Source organism: Vanessa tameamea, chromosome 25 (genome assembly GCF_037043105.1).
Source record: "Vanessa tameamea isolate UH-Manoa-2023 chromosome 25, ilVanTame1 primary haplotype, whole genome shotgun sequence".
NCBI lineage: Eukaryota > Metazoa > Arthropoda > Insecta > Lepidoptera > Nymphalidae > Vanessa > Vanessa tameamea.
The window spans coordinates 4,786,256-4,806,337 of record NC_087333.1 but is presented as its reverse complement, the minus strand read 5'-3'; the positions used below and the strand labels follow the sequence as shown (position 1 = coordinate 4,806,337).

The following is a 20,082-nucleotide window of genomic DNA, read 5'->3' as shown; positions in this document are numbered from 1 at the left end:
ATTTTCTCGTCCGCCTACCTACATCATAAAAAAAAAGTTAGTATACTAACTATTACCACAATCTCTTCAACTAATTTTATAATTGAGTCAATATCACGATCGATATTTATTGAAGAACTTCTACAAGACATTAAAACATTATATTTGAAATAATTAATAATAATTCGACACAGATTTCAGTTTGGTCATAAATTTACAGTATGCCTATTTTCTACGCCTATAATAAATATTAATAGATCTATGAGATTTTTTTAATAAAACAATCTTACCAAATAAAATCTCATTTGTTTTTTTTTGCCGACTTTAATCTAACTCATCACACGTACTAAAATACGTTGTAAGTACGAGCGTCATTGACACATACCGATGCACGTCGAAAAAAATGAAAAAAACTGTACTGAATAGAAGATGGCCGGATAAAACTAAACCGTGATATAAAAGCAAATAAACCATTAAGCATTAAATAGATTTTATTTTGTTTCCATCGATTATTATAGGTATGACAATCATCAATAATAACACTAATATACTTAGTTGTTAAAATAAATGGTTACACACTTGTGCGCTTATATTGTTATTAAGTTTAGTTAAGTACACAATATCTACATCAGACAACAGACACAGTAAAAATAAGAGGAATTACATATTTTCATTATTAAAAAGTGCATACTTTGAAATAATGTTTGGCAATCATCAATCACAAGAGGACATAAGACAAATAAATAACACATGACATCGAGTTAACGCGATACTATTGGTCGAGATCATGAATTAAATTTACGAAAAAGCGGCGATTTGAATGTCGACGAAGCTGTTATCAGAAATTGCTACGTTAGTCCGCTCTGAGACAGCGTAGGGATAGATGCCGGCGATTTTCAAATGACGAATTGCTCATTCTAAAATAATCTTCTTCTATTCTCAATGCATAGTATTTTCGAATAAAACAGTTCCCGCTGACGTTCATAATCCTAATGAGTGGATGAACCCAAAATATTCTTTTTCTTCTATATATTTTTAACAAAAACAATAGCGCAACAATCTTTTTGCGATCCTTGTCACTTTTCCTAAAAATACGTCAAAAACGGCTGACTGTCGTTGAAGATATGGTGACCCGAACCAATGCTTTGCTGGACGAAATCGTATTGCATCGCATCGCGGTTTCGGCTCCCTTAGTAGTGAAGTGGAATTCATATTATAAATAAAGATATATCAATCAAGAACTGTTAGTAGACTAAAATAGCTGAGCTTTACATTACATGGAATACATAAAACTAAGTATTATCTTTAATCTTTCTTCGATTGCCTATACATATTATTGGGTATGCTAATATAACTTTGTAAATTCAATATTATATCTACCTAATTCTGTTTTTTTATTTGTAATAGATAGACAGGCTGGTAAATAGACCACACGATTGTTGGTACTCACCACCAATGGACTTGGCGTTATAATTTTTTTAAACCAATGCTCGACCAACTTTGGAACCAATTTTCGTCCCAGAATTCACACTTACTTAACTAACAGGTGAAAAACTGTTTTAACCAATTAATTAATTCGTTAATTTATTATTGTTAAGAGAAAAAACGTTGGTAATAACTGGCATAGCTATATCTGTGTTATTATTTTCTATTTTAATAAAAGACTCGAACGATTTATTATTGAAAATATTGTTGGTGTCATCGCCATCTTGAATATCAACTTCTCTTTTGATACTCCTGCTTGTGGTAGGGTTATAAATTTGTATGGACGGTGGCCATTGTAGAGGTCTAAGTCTATAGGGTGAGAAGGAATCATTTGTTTTCCCTTGCTGGTGATCTGGCTCCACTTTGAAGACAATTCCTGTGACAAAATAAAGGATTACTATATTTAAACTTAAAAGTGATATTGCATTGAATATTCATTCTTGGAGATTAAATGAAATCTTTCATGTCCGTGCTTTGTCTTTGTCATCATGATTTTATCTTTTAAATTTGTAGTAAACAATTATGTGCGGAAAAACAGTGAACTATATATTTCCTAATTCTCATAATTTCAACACGATCGGAGAGGTTCAAGCTCAAACATCTTTATCTTTTCAGGGTACGCAAGTGTATACACTAATTTGGTTTTACTGAGAATACTCGACAGAAAATTCTTTTTTTTATTGGCCCAGGACCTTAAGATATGCGATCATACAAATTAGCAGTAGATATGGAATCAGTATATTAAAACTACAAATATTCCACATTATAATTGATCCAAAATGATACAACAAATTGCCCATATATATTAAAAAAAAATTAACTAAGCTGTAAACTTAAAACTCAATATGTGATAATTTGAAAAATATTAAATACTGTACCTGAAATTATCTTATCCACAGGAGAATTTGATCCAGATTTAGATGGTACGAGATCCATCTTGTTTCCAGGAACTCTTTTGCCTATTTTGTTGACATGATCAAATATTGGTTTCCCTTTTAACATAGATTTAGATTTCAAGATTTGTCCTATTTTTATTAATGATGGTAGTGTGTATGTTCTTGTATGTTCTATATTATATATTTCCTTAGTTAATTTCAGCTTTGGTGTCGCAGCTATGATTTTTACGTTACTATTTTCCAAAACTATACACTTCAGATAATTTATAACATTGACGGGTACATTTCGTACTTTAAGTTTATTAATAAAAATATCATGTTCGTGTGTACTGTTTATAGTTTCTTTGAGTGAAGGTATATGTTTTGATCTGTTTTTTAATAGTTCAATCGTATTATCTAATGGGTGGTTATTATGTGGTCGTACTGTAATTTGCCAATCTATACATCCTTTGGAATCGATAGCGTAATGTTCTATCCTTTCGGTTTTATTAAATTCTATAATCAATGGACGTATTTTTGTATCATGTTTAATATTTTTAATTTCTTTAATTGGTTTACGGAAATCAAGCGCTCTTCCTATTAAACTATTCTTATCAAGTTTAACGATGGATGCGTTATCTACTTCAGTACAACTACTACTAATATTACGTGTTGTATTAAACGAGTGGCGACCCAGGTGTGGTTTGCAGCAACATTCACAACTCCCTGGTTGACAAGGATGCATCGATTTGACGAATCGAGCGATTGTATTCGACCAAACTTTATCGATATTCATATTTCTATGGAACCAACAGCAAGTTGTCAGTTTCAATCTTCGTTTATTAGAGTCGATATTGTTTATAAATTCATTCAATTCGACTGAATTTTGAGATTTGAATCTACGAAGTTCTGTTACATTTCCGTTATTATCCGTAACGAAAACTTCTGTCATGTCACGGAACTTATTATGAATCAGTAATGAAATATTTTGGTTAGCTTCAACTTTTTCTATAGATCTAATTTTTGGGTTATAAATGAAAACATCATTGAACGCAGTACTGTAAAGATCGTCTTGAGTGTCCGTAGATATTTTTGGATCTACGAGTATTTTAGTATAAGCAGATTGATTTGTAATTTGAATAAAAATATCTGAAGGTATCAATTTAAAATTAACATATGTCGGTGAACGAATGTCTGCACGTTTAAGCTTATTTTTATTGTTGAGTATTTTTAATTCAACTTTTAATCGTTTAAAATTATTCTTATTTATAGACGATGGTGATGTCTTTTGTTTAAATATAACATTTGGTTTACTTTCTCGTAATATTTCTTTCAGTACATATTTACCATCTAGATATTTGATTGTACTTCGCAATATACATATATCCTCCAGTCTCGTTGTGTAAACTATTGAACAACACAAACTTCTCAATAATGCTTTTGGATCTGCAACAATATAGTTAGACTAATATATTTTTACAGAATAATTCATTGTATGGAAGAAATTTTATGAGGCGTTTGATAAAATTTGATGTAAATAATTGGTATTTGAACCAATTCTTCTTTGGGAACAGAGAGAATCTTATAAAGTCAAATTTAAAGTCAACACTTGAGCTCAAAGTTTAACTTCAATCACGTGGATTGAATTACAAGCGCTCATTACTTATATATATTTTTTAATTGGTTGTGTTTTAACACACAATTTAAATTCGATTGAGTTAAATTATTGAGTTAATCTATGTCAGACATAACCGCTTAATCGTCTTTAAATTAGTGACAAGAATATTTTATTTTATTTTATCTATTTTATCCAGGAACACTGAGGTCATAACTTTATCAGCAGTAGGAAAATCTCGATTTTATTTTTTAACAAAAGCAATTTATTACTTGCGAACGATATTATGAAATCAATTGACAAACCAAACCATAGATTTACATACTCATGTGATTTTCTAAAAGTACAGCTCAAGATAAAGTACCGCTTACCGCTTACCGCTGTCTGACCCTATGTATGCTTAGATCTTTCAAATTACACAACGGATTTTGATGCGGTTATTTTAATAGATAGATTAATTCAAGAGGAAGGTTTACACTTAGGTAGAGATACACTGATAATTTTAGAGGTTTCTAAAGTGATGTCGTAAATAAACACATTTTTTGCGATTACATCGTAGTATATTTTTCAAAAAAGTACGCGATGGTATGAATTTCTGTCTTTTATGGATAACCCACAATAATCAGTTTTTATCCTTTACTTTTTACGCGAAATAATGACTTATTTTCGAAGCGATTTTAAGCAATACAGCATTAATTCTTATCCAATTAAGTACATTGTGCATTTAAAATAGATCAATATGGCCCTTTGCTGCATGTAATTTAAATGAAAATTTTCGAAGATATTACAGATTTAAAAAGCAGGAACATATCGGTTTGTATTGTCTAATGACTGAAAAACTCTGAACGTTGAGGACATTCGTAACATGTAACCAGTAGTATATTTAGTATCATCATTGCACTCGTGCGAAGTCGGGGCGGGTCGCTAGTTATACACTAAAGTTCTTGATTAATAATTTATTTCGAGATATATTAATACAAAACTTTTCCACTTCACTACTGATATCCACTTGAATTTTACATTCAAAATTCCGATAAAACATCGCCGACATGCAAAACATCGTTATTTCGTTGATTTATAATTATCTGTATCATCGACATTATTCAAGATCTCGACCAATGATATCAAGTCAATCTTTGACACTATTGTTTATTTTGCTTCTTACTCATCCCGTAGTTCGAATAGACTTAAACACAATTTGAAAAACAAAATACCCTCGAAAATGAGCATGCGGGTAAATTTTTCAATTGGGCGCGGATAGCCACGAAGAAACAAAGAAAAATAGCAACAAAATCTATAAGGAATCTGGACCCTGATTTTGGTCAAACTAAAACGGCGCCATTTCATTTTTGATAATTCAATATTCTTCGTCAGGAATAGAATCGATAGATTTTTAAAGCAAATGAAAATCACAATTTAATACACGCTAATAAGATTCGAATTCTGGGAAATAATAAAACATGGCGAATTGAAGGAAAGTGTTGGATTTGAATGTTCTAGAGCGAAACGACGAGTATTTTTTTTAAAACGTCATAAGTGCTTAAGTAACTTTAGTTAATATACTTTGACGTATTAACAAAATTGTTACTTTACACACCACTGAAAGATTGAAATTTGCTTTTGATTTTGTATTCGCTTTCATTGCTTCGCTATTTTGTTCCGTGCTCTCTATGTGTCTTTTATAATCTGAGATATGTATAAATTAAAGACTACCTACTAATTATATAGCTAGCTATGCAACTAATCAAATAAATTGAAACTTAGATATAGACAATATTACAATTTTTTAATAAAAAAGTCATCGAAATATTCTTTATTCAAATAGGCTCATAAAAGCACTTTTGAATAAAGAATATTTTGATGAGTATTAAATGTAAACCTACCACCAGTTCGAAATTAGATTCTACAGAGAAGAACTGACAAGAAACTAATTGTTTTATTTCTACATAATTTATACCATTACATATAAATACAAACCTTGAATATCGGTTTTTCTTCTTTCGAATAAACCTTTAGTTGGCTCCTCGCATTCATCTAAATTTATTATTTTAGGACTAAGAGTTTCTCGCTCTGAATTGGAAATCATTTTTGGTTGTAACAAAGTTACCGAAATTTCGGGTGCTGTGATTTGATTTTTTGATTTATTCAAGATATCCTCAATATTATCTGTTAGTCTTGTTTCATTAACATTTATTTTGTAATCATTTAATAAAACAGTTTCTTCTTCTATTTCTTTATCATTATTTGTATTTGTACTAAAATCAGTCATTTCGTTATTCTCTGCTTTAGTATGACATACATTTTTATCATCAAATACTTTGAAAGTGTTTTTATCATTGATTATTTTTAAATCATTATACAATTTATGTAAGTTTTTATATTTAAGTACTGTTTGGGTAGTGACGTTGTGTTTGTACTGTGATAAGATTGGCTTACTTTCTCTTGATATCTCTTCCCATATATGTGACCGGTTAAGTCTATTTAAATCATTTTTAAAAATATACATGTCATCTAATCTTTTTGTAAATATAAATAATTCAGAGTTATATGGTTTTAGTTCAGTAGCTTCTTTAACTGGTGAATCTACAAAAAAAACGCAATTCAAAAGTTTTTATATATACATTTTTTTTTTTAAAAGTAATTGGTAGTCGGACCAGCCAATGGGCCACTTGATGTTATGTGGTCATCATCGCCCATAGACATTGGCGCTGTTAGAAATATTAACCATCCCTTACTTCGTCAATGCGCCACCAATATGACCCTTGCCTGTAGTTACACTGGCTCACTCAACCTTCAAACCGAAACACAACCATACCAAGAATTGCTGCTTGGCGGCCGAATATCAAATGAGTGGATGGTACCTAACCAGACAGGCTTGCACATAGCTCTACCAAGTGAACACAATATTTGCAATATATTCATGATGTATTTATTTTTGATTCAAGTTGATTTACATACAATCGTAAAGATGCAGTAAAAGTATACAACAATTGAATAATAGACATGTTGCTATTGTAATATTATTCAACTGTTTACTACATTCGCTTGGCTTTGCTTTGTCATAAATATTTAAAATATTATTAACAGAGTAAGCCAAGGGCCAAAAAGGTTGTTAGCTTTCACTTGCCTGATTAGAGAATGAGTTTTTTCTCTTACAAAATAAATGACTGATAATAGTGATAAACTAATTAACGTCCAGGGGCAGAATCTATGGTCCTACAGGTGGAATAAGCCCTTACCTAGAGCTACAAAACAGCAAGCAGTGATTAGACTATTTTTTTAGAAGGAATGCCTTCATTTTTCTCTCACAACAATTTTCAATAACTTGCACTTTGCAAAGATATTATCTACATACTTACAATAAGGAGCGGCAATCTCGACACTAATGTAATAAACACACCCCGGTTAACATCAAAATACTAACCATGATCATTTGGTTTGCTTCTTTTCATTATTGGACTATGTAAATCAGAAGTTGTGTCAGGTACTGCCTGTTTTCTTTTCCCTTCGATCTTACATATAGAATCAACTGCATTATTTGTTTTGTTATATTTTTCAATCAATTCATCATCCACTTCTTTTTTTATATGATTTGCTAGTTCTTCTAGGGTCGGCATTCTTTCAAACTGAATTTCCTGGTTACATAATTTTATTGTATTCTTTAATTCTTCAGTACATTTTTCTTCATGTTCACTTTCCTATGAAGAAAGGGTTTTTTTAAACATTGTTTATAAAAATTCAAGATTTTTACAAGAATATGTATTATTTATTTTTACTTTATTAATGTTAAAATTATTTCACATTATATCATGTGATTTTATTTTATCTAAACATGCTTATATTTCTATGTTGTTATTTGAGAATAAGATGTCTTTGTTTATATTTATATTCACATCAATCTCTAATTTCTGCACTTTTTAGAGTTACCTAGCATAGAGAATTATTTGAAAAGTATGATGATTGCTGAAAGAAAATATTAGAATTGGGATGATTTCTTAAAGCAAGTTTTGAGTATTTAATGATAATAAAAAAACTTATTTACCATGTTTCTATCACTAATAACTTTTCATTAACTTTTCAACACATTTATCAACTTGTTAAGTAACTGCTGACTGCTCCATTTACACATGTAATTTGTTGTCATGGCAACCATTTTGTTTATAGTTATTATTAATCTACAGCAGTAATTTGTAGTGAATACAAACATTAGTTATATTTTCGTATTATTTAAGTGTCTAGTGTGTGGAAAATACAAATACTTAAGTAAAATTGTGTTCATTATTACATCTAAATTTTGTTATATTTATTGAGATATATTCTTAATTATAGTTGTAACAAGAGTGACCTATTTTATAAATAATTATGCATTGCTTAACATCAATTGTCTTAATAAAAAATGTTCTTAAGATATTGTGATTGTCAATAGGTATTTTAGGTACTGTGTTAATGTGTATTAGTGTTATTTACACTAGAGTTTACATGACACTGAAGTCTTAGCAGGTAAGTTAAGTAATATTGTGTATTTGATATGATACTTTGACATGACAAGGTATAAACAAAATGCAAGTATGTGACAAATGTGTATACAGACTAAAGTTGTATGTGATCCAAATTTACCCATTTGAGACTGAATCCCACCGTTTTTTATGCATATCTTTGACATACCTATGATCAAATTAGTGCTGGAACTCAAACCCAAATACTTTGGGTAGAAGATTAAATCTCAGTTTGAATATACAATTACGAAATATATGGAGTAAAGCTTGTAGTTTAGTGTTTTTATTAGTAGCATGTCTTAATCGTCGTTAAAAAATTCTTAAGACTAGATTTGATTTTGAGATTCACTCTAAAATATTTCTATATTTTTTTTTATTTGTGTATTGCTAATTAGGACCATACTGAAAAAATTATTCCAATTATTGTAAGTTATTGTACTTGCTTACTATCATGTGTGTTACATTATTGTATACTACATTTCCTAGAGGTGTTCTCCATCTATCCATACACATTTTAAGATAAAAATTTGCAAGAAACATTCATCATGTGCCTATATGATATAATGAAAATAATTTGTTAATAACTAAGTATATATTTTTTTAAATTCCTTTCTAATTCCAAAGTTTTATTTAATTTAAAATATGAGATACTTGAAACTATCAATACACTTCAATAAACGCAAATAAACAAAATAATTATTTTGACTTTGCTGTCACTGTCACATTATCAAACTATTTTCCTTTTCACAGTAAATCAGATGTATGACGCCACACCACGATATCGAAAAAAAAATTAATAATAATTAGGAAATGATGTCTGTGAAGATTTTATGATAATAATTAACATTTTTTTAAGATTCTACAAAAATTAAATACTTGTAAGTTTTTTCTTTATAATTGAAGTCAATATTTATAAATTTCCAATATTTTATAAGTACTGCGTCTATCAGCTATATATTTTTTATTTTTAAGATAGTTCAGTGAAATGGGAGCCGCCTTGGGCAAGCTCTGTTCAGCTTCAAGTGTACAAGCAGTTGGATCTGTTCTTGACAGAGTAATTTCACAACCTAGTAGCGAAGACCACACTGTTCTATACAAACTTGCTGATTATAAAAAAGGTATTCACGAAAATACCAAAAAAAATAATATTACATAAATAAAATTAAGTAAGAACCTACTTCTCAATAGTTAAAAGTATTATATAACAAAATAAGAACAAAATAATTATAAGCAAATACTCGATTATGAGCAAATTCAAATTTAGGAATCATTCATTTTCTACTTAGGTGGACTTCTGTTAGAGACCTACACAAAAGGTGGTATGATGGCGGCAGAAAGATTAATACGTGAAGAGTTCTCGGCATACATGTACGCGGGGGGAAGAGGAAGGGTTATCAACAGGGCAGAATATTTACGGTGGAAATTTAGGGATCAGGAACAAGTAATGCAAATTACCTGAGTTTTCATATAAGTTAGAATCAACAAATGGGAGTTAACCTATTTGAATCCATAGGTGGTATTGCCAATAGAAGCCTCACTCTCTCCTCACGATCCGCTCGCACAATGGGAAGATCACACCGCTTGTTGGCAGATGAGTTATCGTGGAGCGCTCGGGGAGTCCCTTTTACATGTTCTCATTATATGCGACACCAAGGTTTGTCCACATACTTTAAATATATTGTCATCTAGATAAAAAATGTAGAAAAAACATATTATCCGGATTACATACGAATAATTGGTATTTATTAGTTGTTGTTTTCTGTAATCCTGACCGATTTTAACCACGGGGCCAGCCTCTACGGAGACCAGCTAACTAGCAGGAGATATAATGGTGCACTCTTTCTTTTTCGTAAACCAATGGTAAAACAATTTGTAAAGACTGGAGTAAGTTCAGACGCAGGACCAACGGCTTTACATGCTTTTAGAGGAGAACTTCCAAACTCAGAGTTACTACTGATAATTCGTTGATAGAAAACCCGAATACGTTTTTAGCTCGACATCAAATTTGTATTCAATTTCGGGATCTACAGCCTTTTAATTTAGCTACTAGTTCAACAAACAAAAAGTGTTATTTTTATTTTGTTACACCATCCAGTCATTCAAAATAATCAAAATAAATATTCTTCTAAAATAATCACATCTTATGGGACAAATTTTCAGATACACACGCGCTTAGCGCGAACACTCGTAAAATGTTTCCCTAAATTGTCATTGGACGTTGTTGAAGGTGAAGAGTATTTGGGTGAGTCTAGTGTTTAGAGTAGTGCTTAACACTAGTTATTTGATGTGTTTGTTTAGTGCTAGTCCATTTGTCGAAAATCGTCCGTTACACATTTTATAAATAAATTTTAACTTTTTAAACTTTAACAATGCTAAATCTCACAGTCCTCCTCACGCGAAATATGCTCAAAAAAGAATACCTAATTTCTCTTCAGGCATTAATATATAGATTATTTCAGGTGCTAGTTCCTTGCATTTAGCCATAGCGTATAGCAATAATGAATTAGTACAAGATTTAGTGGAAGCTGGAGCAGACGTCAATCAAAAAGCTATTGGTAAAATATTGAAAACCATACAAGTTGATCCAAAACAGACAATTTTAGCACTCTAACGGAACATATTTGTTTTAGGTAGCTTTTTTCTGCCACGGGACCAACAGCGTGTTCCTCCAGCTCGTCAGACAAATTACGAAGGTCTAGCATATCTGGGAGAGTATCCACTTGCCTGGGCTGCATGTTGCGCTAATGAAGCAGTATACAACCTTCTTTTGGACTCTGGAGCTGATCCTGATTCGCAAGATTCTTTTGGAAACATGATACTTCATATGGTTGTAGTTTGTGATAAATTGGTATGTTGCTCAAATTAGTCTAAGGACAATTTTCGTTTATCGAACAAAAAATTGTCTTTGGGCTGTAGTATAAAGATAGATCAAAATGACTATAAATCATTTTATCTAAGCTATAAAAACAGATTAATATTCCTTAATTTCGATATATAAACAAGAGTTACAATGATTATATGATGATAATATTATTAAAAATTTAGTATGACAGTAGACTTATACAAATTAAGGTTTACAGTGTCTTATTGTTTTATTTCCAAGATTATGATGCAATATGTCCAACGCACTATTCCTTAGTAACACCAACTGATTAATAGTTCCCGAGACATTTACAAATTTATCTTTTTAGGACATGTTTGGCTATGCGCTCCGTCATCCAAAACTTCCAGCAAGTAACGGCAGATTAAATAAAGCTGGTTTTACACCGTTAACATTGGCTTGCCAGTTGGGTAGAGCTTCTGTCTTTAGGGAGATGTTAGAACTTTCTTCTAGAGAGTTTTGGAGATATTCTAACATTACGTGTTCTGCTTATCCTCTAAATGCATTGGATACGCTTTTACCGGATGGACGAACTAGTAAATAAATTATAATTTTATTTAATATGTTATGTTTTGTAATATGTTTGGCTTTATTGATTCGCCAATTTAGTGATTTTAGATATTATATGATTTAGTTTAACGAAAACATTTGTAACTTCTTTGAATATTGAGAGAAGAATTATTATTTTAACGGTTATTCTATACAGACTGGAACTCCGCTCTCTTCATTATCCTTAACGGTACAAAACAAGAACATCTAAATATGCTCGATGGAGGAATAATTCAAAGACTTTTAGAAGAAAAATGGAAAACATTTGCAAGGGTAAATGGTTTTAATAATCATAAAACTTTGTTTCTATGAGTTGCGTGTTTGTTGTCTTTGGACTTTTTCGTCTTTAACTGTTATCATTTTCTTCTCAAGCTACTGATTTATCTACTATATATACTAAGTCATAATGAGGATGATATCGGTTGACATCTTGCTTTGCTGTTTGTTCGTTGTTACACGACAAGTTAGTTCCAAGACCATTTTATCGTGTAGAGAAAGTGGTGGAATAGAGTTAACCGAGCTATGTTTTTTGGTTAAAAACTCTCAATTAAATACATAATCCTTATATTTTGGAAACAATGCCTATTTATCGTTACAACAATGTAGGAACTTTTTACATATTATCAAAACTTACCTTGTTTCAGACGAAATTTCTCAAGCGTCTTCTCATTTTAATGCTGCATCTTCTTTTACTCTCAATCTCCGTGTATCTCAGACACAGTAGTCTAGAAGCCGATGCTTATCCCGACTGGGGACTCGAAGCGAACGACGCTAGAAGTGGGATACGGCTTGCGACGGAGTTGGGTACTATTATTAGTACATTATGTTATATTATTCTGCAACAGGGGGATGAAATTAAGAATCAAGGTCTTATTGCTTATTTCAAGCAGTTGGTAAGATTGTTATAACGGTAGAATAAATTTTTGATATAGATGATCATCAATATATTATTCACGAAATATGTGTTATTTCAGATTCATGAACCGGCAAAATTTATATTTCTGGCATCGAATTTGCTCCTATTGGCTTGTATTCCAGCAAGGTTAAGTAGACGAACGACACTCGAAGAAGCGATACTTATTTTCGTATTACCTGGATCTTGGTTTCTACTTATGTTTTTTGCTGGGTAACTTATTTCAATATTAGTCATTTGAAATCATTTGTTTTTATTACTATTAGATTTTATTACGTGAGCTAGGTACGTTAAATATACATGAGTTCTTAAGAAATTAAAGAAGTCGATCTTACGCCTATCACCTATTTCTACTGTTTCTGCACATTCTTATTTTGATAATGCTATGGTTTTTGTTATAAATCCATTTCGATTTAGATTTTGAAAAGTCAAATTTTAACGTAATCTCGCTTAATTCAATACAAAATATGACTGTATAAATTGCTCTTTACAAAATTAAGCAACTTTTCTTTTCAGAGCAGTGAAATTAACTGGTCCATTCGTTACTATGATCTACAGTATGATAACTGGTGACATGTTCACTTTCGGCATCATCTACTGCATTGTACTATTTGGATTCTCACAGTCCTTCTATTTTTTGTACAGAGGTATCTAGGTATTCTAGTTTAGTCTATAAATTATAATATTTTTCTATAACTTATAGCTGTTGAACAGCTGAAAAATTATCCGCCTCAAAATAATTATTTCATGATAGCGCATCATCACCAATATTGATACTGTCCTTATGATAGGACCTTATGCCATTTTATAAACCGTCAATGCGCCGCTAACTATGAGTTGAGTTAGTATCTTACATGTTCCAATAACACTGGCTAAATTATCTTTCAAACTGAATCACATCAGAATAAGATGTTTGTTTTTGTCCATAAATTAACTGATCAGTGGATCTTTTCTCCAGGATAACCTAAAACTCTACTACCAATAACAATCGTATAGTCTTCAAAGCATTTTTCTTTATTTCTTGCAGGTTTTCCTAATGTACAGTCAACTTTATTTTCAAGTTATCCCAGTACGTGGATGGCTCTGTTTCAAATAACATTGGGCGATTACAGTGTGAGTTTTACCATTTTTTATAACTTGCGTTCATGTATTTTCTGCAATATAAAACATTTCGTAACGTCAGGAAATATGACTCCATGGATAATCCGTCCCAATGTCCATATGAAATTATATAAATGAATAAATACGAAGTACTATGTTTGAACTGAAATGAAATGTTTTTTTGTTGGAATTAAATGCATAATTTTTTTCTATCCCATACAGTACTCTGATCTCGGTCTAACGACATACCCAAATCTCGCTAAAACAGTGTTCGCTGTTTTCATGGTATTCGTGCCAATATTGTTGCTAAACATGCTCATAGCTATGATGGGCAATACATATGCACACGTCATCGAGCAGTCTGAAAAGGAGTGGGTGAAGCAGGTAACGACAAAATACTTTGCTTTTGAATTAGACGTGGAAAAACTCCTGAAATCATGATTCTTATTTTTTTATTTTATAATCTTTTTTTAGTGGGCGAAAATAGTAGTGTCACTAGAACGGTCAGTTTCCCAAGAGGACGCACATCGGTATCTTCAAGAATATTCCATAGGTTTGGGTCCATCAGATGATCCACGTTACGAACAGCGCGGAGTTATGGTCATCAAAAGTAAAGCGAAAACCCGAGCTAAGCAACGAAAAGGCGCATTAGCTAATTGGAAGGTATATCTTTGTGGTATTATAATAATGTATTTGTAAGCGTATGATAGCTAAATTTCGTTTTCCGCAGAGAGTTGGAAAGGTGACTATCGCAGAATTGCGCAGAAGAGGAATCAGCGGTGAAGAATTACGACGTCTCATGTGGGGCAGAGTCTCAATATCGACCCCCACTAAAGCTCCTTTAGCGTGAGTATTATTGAAATCATATTTTATGACAAATAATTAACCACAGACATTTTAAGGAGTTGCTCATATCATGGCGTCCTATTAGATAAGCAAATTTAATAGAAAATATATTTCAACTAGTTAAATTTAAGATTTAATGTATTTTATTTATTGCTACAGGTGTGTGCCACCCCCAGAGTTAGTCGGTGCAGCAGAAGGTCCTGGAACCGGAGTTGGGCCAGCGCTCTCATCAGCCCTTAATGTTATGGCATTCACACATGATCTAGATCTTACTAATACAAGTATGTATTTTCACTTACTACTTCAAAGGTAGATGTATCGTAATAGAAATTAGATTGTATTAGTTATTTTAGGGTCCAATCTTCAAAGCATCTCAGACCAAAAATCACATTTAAAGCAAAAGTCGTCATTTATTTTAGAGCGTTAGCAGAGGCAATATAAATTAAGCTGTTATTTTTTTGTCAATTTAAAGATTACAGTAATTTGGCAAATGGCTTAAGAAAACAAAATAATTAACATATATTAAAGTATACATGTATTTAAATACAGGTACTAAATTAATTTATTAGGATTGTTATTCTAAAAAATACTGTTCCAGTTCCAGAAAATCAAAAGCAACCAGCACCTGATCTTTTAGTTAATGGACAAATTCCAAAAGCATTTCCTCCATCGCAAGATCCGATCACAACCAACCAGATAAGTTCACAGAACCTATTAACAGTATCGACAAACCAGTCGCAAATAAAAACGGACCTAGAAATCAGATTACCTCCTAATTTACAAATGCCTCAACCTCAAATGCCAAAGGAAATCGATGTTCTAAAAGTTGATTTGACTTCGCAAGATCTTCAGAAGATACAAATTGTAAAACCACCAGGTAATTAAGATACATAAACCTAATGTAATAATTGTTTTGAACAATAAAATAAAACGATTCCATACACCGAACCGGCCAATTACAAACGGGCTAACTTTTAAACGGTTTTTTAGCATTTTTACTTCTGTTATATCTATTCGGTCACTATAGCCCATGAAAATAAACTCTGTAAGAAATATTAACCATCGCTTATATCCTTTTACCAAGAGTTCACCGACTCACCCTTCAAACTGGAACAAAATATTGCTTATTGACTGTAAAACATATGTGTGGTCGCTACTTATCCAAAAAAGTTTGCACATAATCCTACTACAAGTACCTACTTACGGAGACACTGATTTTTCTCTTTCAAAAGATAAAAAATTGCATAATTAATCAGACCCTGAACATTTTTGGTTTAAGCCGAAAATTACATCTTTAGATCCATCTGGTCATCATGATCAAGTAGATGGCATACATATTTCTATTATAGACACCGTGTTTACCAAGTGGAAAGTCAAATATGCAATGGTTCTTAATTAATATTTTAATTAACTCGAGATATATTATTTTTAGTTTTTGTAAGCGAAGAGATATACAGAGATTACCTACGTGAATTAATGGCATTGGAACAGAAAGTTGATCCTAATAATGAAGAACTAAAATTGTTAGCAGCAAAAGCCGCTGATCTCATTAACGTTCCGGAAATTGATATAAATATGTCTGTGAGTATTTTATTTTTTAAATATGTGTTATAGAATACAACATGCACACCATTTTAAAATATCTTAATTACGGCTTTTATTCATTTTCCTAGACTGCAGTTAAATCAGCTCGTCTGGTGGTAGCAGGCGCAGTATCTGGATTATTTGGGGTAGCGGCTGACATACCTCCTCCAGATTCTGGTTGGAGACGTGATCGTCAGGAACACACTGACAGTGATCCCGTACCGGGTACTATTTTTTTATATAGAGGTAGACGGATAGGTAAATAGGCCACTTGATGGTAAGGGTTAAAACCGCCGATAGACATTGGCGCTGCAAAAAATATTGCCATGTCCTTATATCGAAAATGTGCCAATACAATGTTATACTCTCCCGTGATACCATGAAGTATAGTAAAGAGTTAACTTATTAATAACTTTTAAATTAGCTGTCAGCAAAGGCTCTCTGTTTTTATACTGATTACCACACCTTTCGGTATAATTACGGGCTTTTATTTTAAATAATTCAAAAGCATATGCCCAACCTACTTTCTAGACTCTATTGTGCTTGGTCGCGCTGCACGAGCTCGTCGGGCGCGGTCGGCTTCACGCCGAGCTCTGCCGCCACCTCCACACCTCTATGTGCCAGCCAGGTATTATAAAACAATTATTTTATTTCATAACTAAAATAAATATAATATGCTAATCATCGGGAATATTAATCTTGGCAACATTTACCAAATTATTGTTTTAAGACATAATTGTATTAATTGGGTTTCTTCCTATTTTAAAATCTATATTATGCACGCGAACTCCAAGGCTCCAAGGCAACAGCTGGACTAAGCATTTCCCTAAATTTTTATCAATTAGTTCGTCAATCGTAACCTTGACGCTACATGGGAACCGGAAACGATTTTAGGCGCGAACCAAATAGACAATGGCAATGCGAACTCATCCCATTTGAGACAATTGAAATAAAAATAACGGGAAATATTTTAGCGATTTTTCTACAAATCTGAATACCATAGGAAAATAAAAATTTAACATTCATCATGGAATAAAATTCGGAAATATATATATACTATTATTATAAGTAAATAAGAAGGCACTATGATTACAGACTATCAGAAAATCACGAAATAAATATTTAATTTAAAACATAGGGAATACATAATTAAGGTGAAGACGAAAAACTTTTTATATTAAGATGCTCCAAAAGAATTGGCGAAAAACTTAATAGATTATTGAGTTGTCAATTATATCAAAAGCCCAGAGGGTTCCACTTGTCATTTAGTTGTTAATTTTATGAATAATAATCCTTGTCATTAAATATATATAAACGCTTTGTATTCGGATATGTTGAGTCTTCAATTTTATTAATTTTTTTCAGATCTATGTATTTGGTGGCATCGGAGAGTAGTGCCGTTGAAAGTGACGTACCTATTGAGGATCAGCTCAGTTCTGGAAATAACTCGTGAGACATTTAAATCATATTTACTCCTAATCATTGTTACGTTTAATTTTAACGTGATAATATTTAAAAAAAAATGTCCGAATAAATATTCATACAATTATTTACATATTTACTATTAACTTTAATCTGTGTTGTAGCGGTAAGATGTCCCATGATATAGATCTTCACTAGTGACTAGACCATAAGGAACATATTAATATGAAATAAGGGATCCATAAATTACCACAATGGCGTTGCAGTAGTTAAATAAATAAATTAGCATCTAGAAAGTTAAAATCTTTCTCTCTCTAAGTCTAAAACGGAATTACGGTGTTCCTTGAAATTTGATATTCCAGCACTAGCAGCTTTATCTCAATTTCAATAGCTCTTGACTGATGCGATTCTCATTTTTAAACAATTGACATTTAAACTTTAATTTAGAAAAGGGACTAGTTTTTATCTTAGTCACTTTGTTTTTAAATTGTAAACAAGATAGTTACCGTCTATTCCACGAAATAAGCTCTCAAAGGAAATTGTTGTTAACGCGCTTGCTCCTTTTTGTAAACTGCCCAGAACACCGGAATACCCAACAAAAAAAACAGAGTACTCTCTCCGTCTCTTCGGCGGGCGCCACGCGATCGCAGTCGCATGCTACCGTGAAAATTCAGTACCCCAATCTTTCTTAGAATTGTCTTACATGCTGGATTCATCTAGTTTCGCTAACCGCGCGCATTGACCAATACTTCAACTCTAGGGATGGACTATAATATTATGAATTAATAACTTTTATAAAAAACACCTTTAAAATTTCTAATAACTTCTTAGTAATTGCTTTTCATATTGCTCTCTTTGTAAGGCATAAATAGTACAATATTCATAGTTAATGAAATTGAATTTTAGTGCGATGGGAACAAAGCGCGATCATCGAATGAAAGCGGCGAGGCCGTTATGCATACAGTATGCTACAGGACAGGCCTCAGACGAGTATTCGTTATATGTTATCGGTAAAAATCTACCAACTATCTATATAATTAATTCCAACTAAATATAGGAGAATCATCTTTTTAAATTCTATTAGCAATACTTTACAGATTACAAACGTTTTTCATTATTCGTTTATGTAATACTTAATACATCCTTTGGTTATATTTCAACTCTATAGGACGTTAAACACGTCGTTTATAATATGTTCAGATTTATTTTATTCGTTCAATTTCAGATCCAGGTAGTGGAGCTGAAGTAGAAAGCGCTGCTCCAATTCGTAAAGTTACAGATCCTAAGAAAAAACGTCCAAAAACAGCTCGCCCTCGATGTAATAGGTTCGTTACATAGATTTCGATCATTTGTGTAGTATATCTGCATACCGCAAAGATTGACTCACGAGAAAACAAGATTCAAAAACGGAAAACGATTGAATTCGAAGAAACGAGTCGAGCTTCATATAAAAGATATAATTGTCAGTATTCAAATAAGTTTGTTTGGTATAAAAAATATTCTTAACGCAATAATCGAATACAAAATCGAACGTATCATCGGTGTGACCAGCGCTTGTCGACAAAAATAGTAAAAAGAATATAGGAACTTTTTAATATGAAAAGCAGCGTAGTTTATGGTATGTCTTTTCTATTTATCACACCAAACACCATGCCTCATTGCTAAGTTAAGCCAAAAAAATAAATAAGAACCAACTTAACACACACAAGTATTTCTAGTATGATCTATTTTTTCTTTATAATCAATGGTATTTTAGGTTATGTTAAAATTACTATAAGGGAATATTTATTTTCAGAGTGTCTCCGGTGTTTGACACAGGCAGTCCGTTGGAGCCGTGGGCGACAGCTTCTCTGTCGAAGATTTCGCGTATGATACGCTCGAGTAGTTCTTCTTTGTCGATGGAAACTCGTTCACCCGGAGAAAGTTCGACAGAAAAGTACTAATTTGTTAATTTCCTAGCATTATAGCTTTAAGTTAAAAATAAATTATTTATCTTTGAATAGATTTAATGTTAAATCAAAACTATTCACGTACAGTGTACCTCAAACGTTTGTATATAACAAAAATTATTTAATATAAAATAAAACAACTCTTTGATTAATATATTTTATTGCCAATTTCTTCTTTCCTTTGATGTCAAGAAATAAGTTAGAAAATGTATCACTTGTAATGGTTATTCAAATAATATGCTTAAAATCCCTACAAATTATGACGTATTAGGAAAAATATTACGTAAAATTATTTTAAAAGTGAAATATACACATATAAAACGTACATACTATAGTTATAGAAATATTCATTAAATAAAACTAGAAACTTTTTAATTATTGTACGCA

At 31.7% G+C, this 20,082-nt stretch overlaps 1 protein-coding gene and 2 long non-coding RNA genes across 3 annotated transcripts; 1 reads left to right on the top strand and 2 right to left on the bottom strand.

Annotated features, from left to right (window-relative positions):
* Positions 1 to 1,466: 1,466 nt before the first annotated feature.
* Positions 1,467 to 6,193, bottom strand: LOC135194150 (uncharacterized). The gene is made up of 3 exons (XR_010309670.1): positions 5,932 to 6,193; positions 2,343 to 3,785; positions 1,467 to 1,840 (listed from the first exon to the last, which is right to left on the bottom strand). It is a non-coding gene; the product is annotated as an uncharacterized LOC135194150 (long non-coding RNA).
* A 9-nt stretch (positions 6,194 to 6,202) lies between these two features.
* Positions 6,203 to 8,163, bottom strand: LOC113403115 (uncharacterized). Its single transcript, XR_010309671.1, has 3 exons — positions 7,997 to 8,163; positions 7,379 to 7,652; positions 6,203 to 6,537 (listed from the first exon to the last, which is right to left on the bottom strand). It is a non-coding gene; the product is annotated as an uncharacterized LOC113403115 (long non-coding RNA).
* Positions 8,164 to 9,428: 1,265 nt separating this feature from the next.
* Positions 9,429 to 19,890, top strand: Iav (inactive). Its single transcript, XM_026643550.2, has 24 exons — positions 9,429 to 9,568; positions 9,737 to 9,891; positions 9,964 to 10,104; positions 10,611 to 10,692; positions 10,910 to 11,005; positions 11,081 to 11,298; positions 11,642 to 11,867; positions 12,038 to 12,153; positions 12,525 to 12,773; positions 12,855 to 13,006; positions 13,310 to 13,440; positions 13,821 to 13,906; positions 14,117 to 14,278; positions 14,369 to 14,557; positions 14,625 to 14,740; positions 14,900 to 15,021; positions 15,339 to 15,617; positions 16,173 to 16,321; positions 16,414 to 16,549; positions 16,856 to 16,952; positions 17,690 to 17,773; positions 18,653 to 18,756; positions 18,972 to 19,071; positions 19,542 to 19,890. The coding sequence occupies exons 1-24, from the start codon at positions 9,436 to 9,438 to the stop codon at positions 19,687 to 19,689; spliced, it is 3,471 nt and encodes a 1,156-aa protein (XP_026499335.2). The 5' UTR covers positions 9,429 to 9,435; the 3' UTR covers positions 19,690 to 19,890.
* The last annotated feature ends 192 nt before the right edge of the window (positions 19,891 to 20,082 follow it).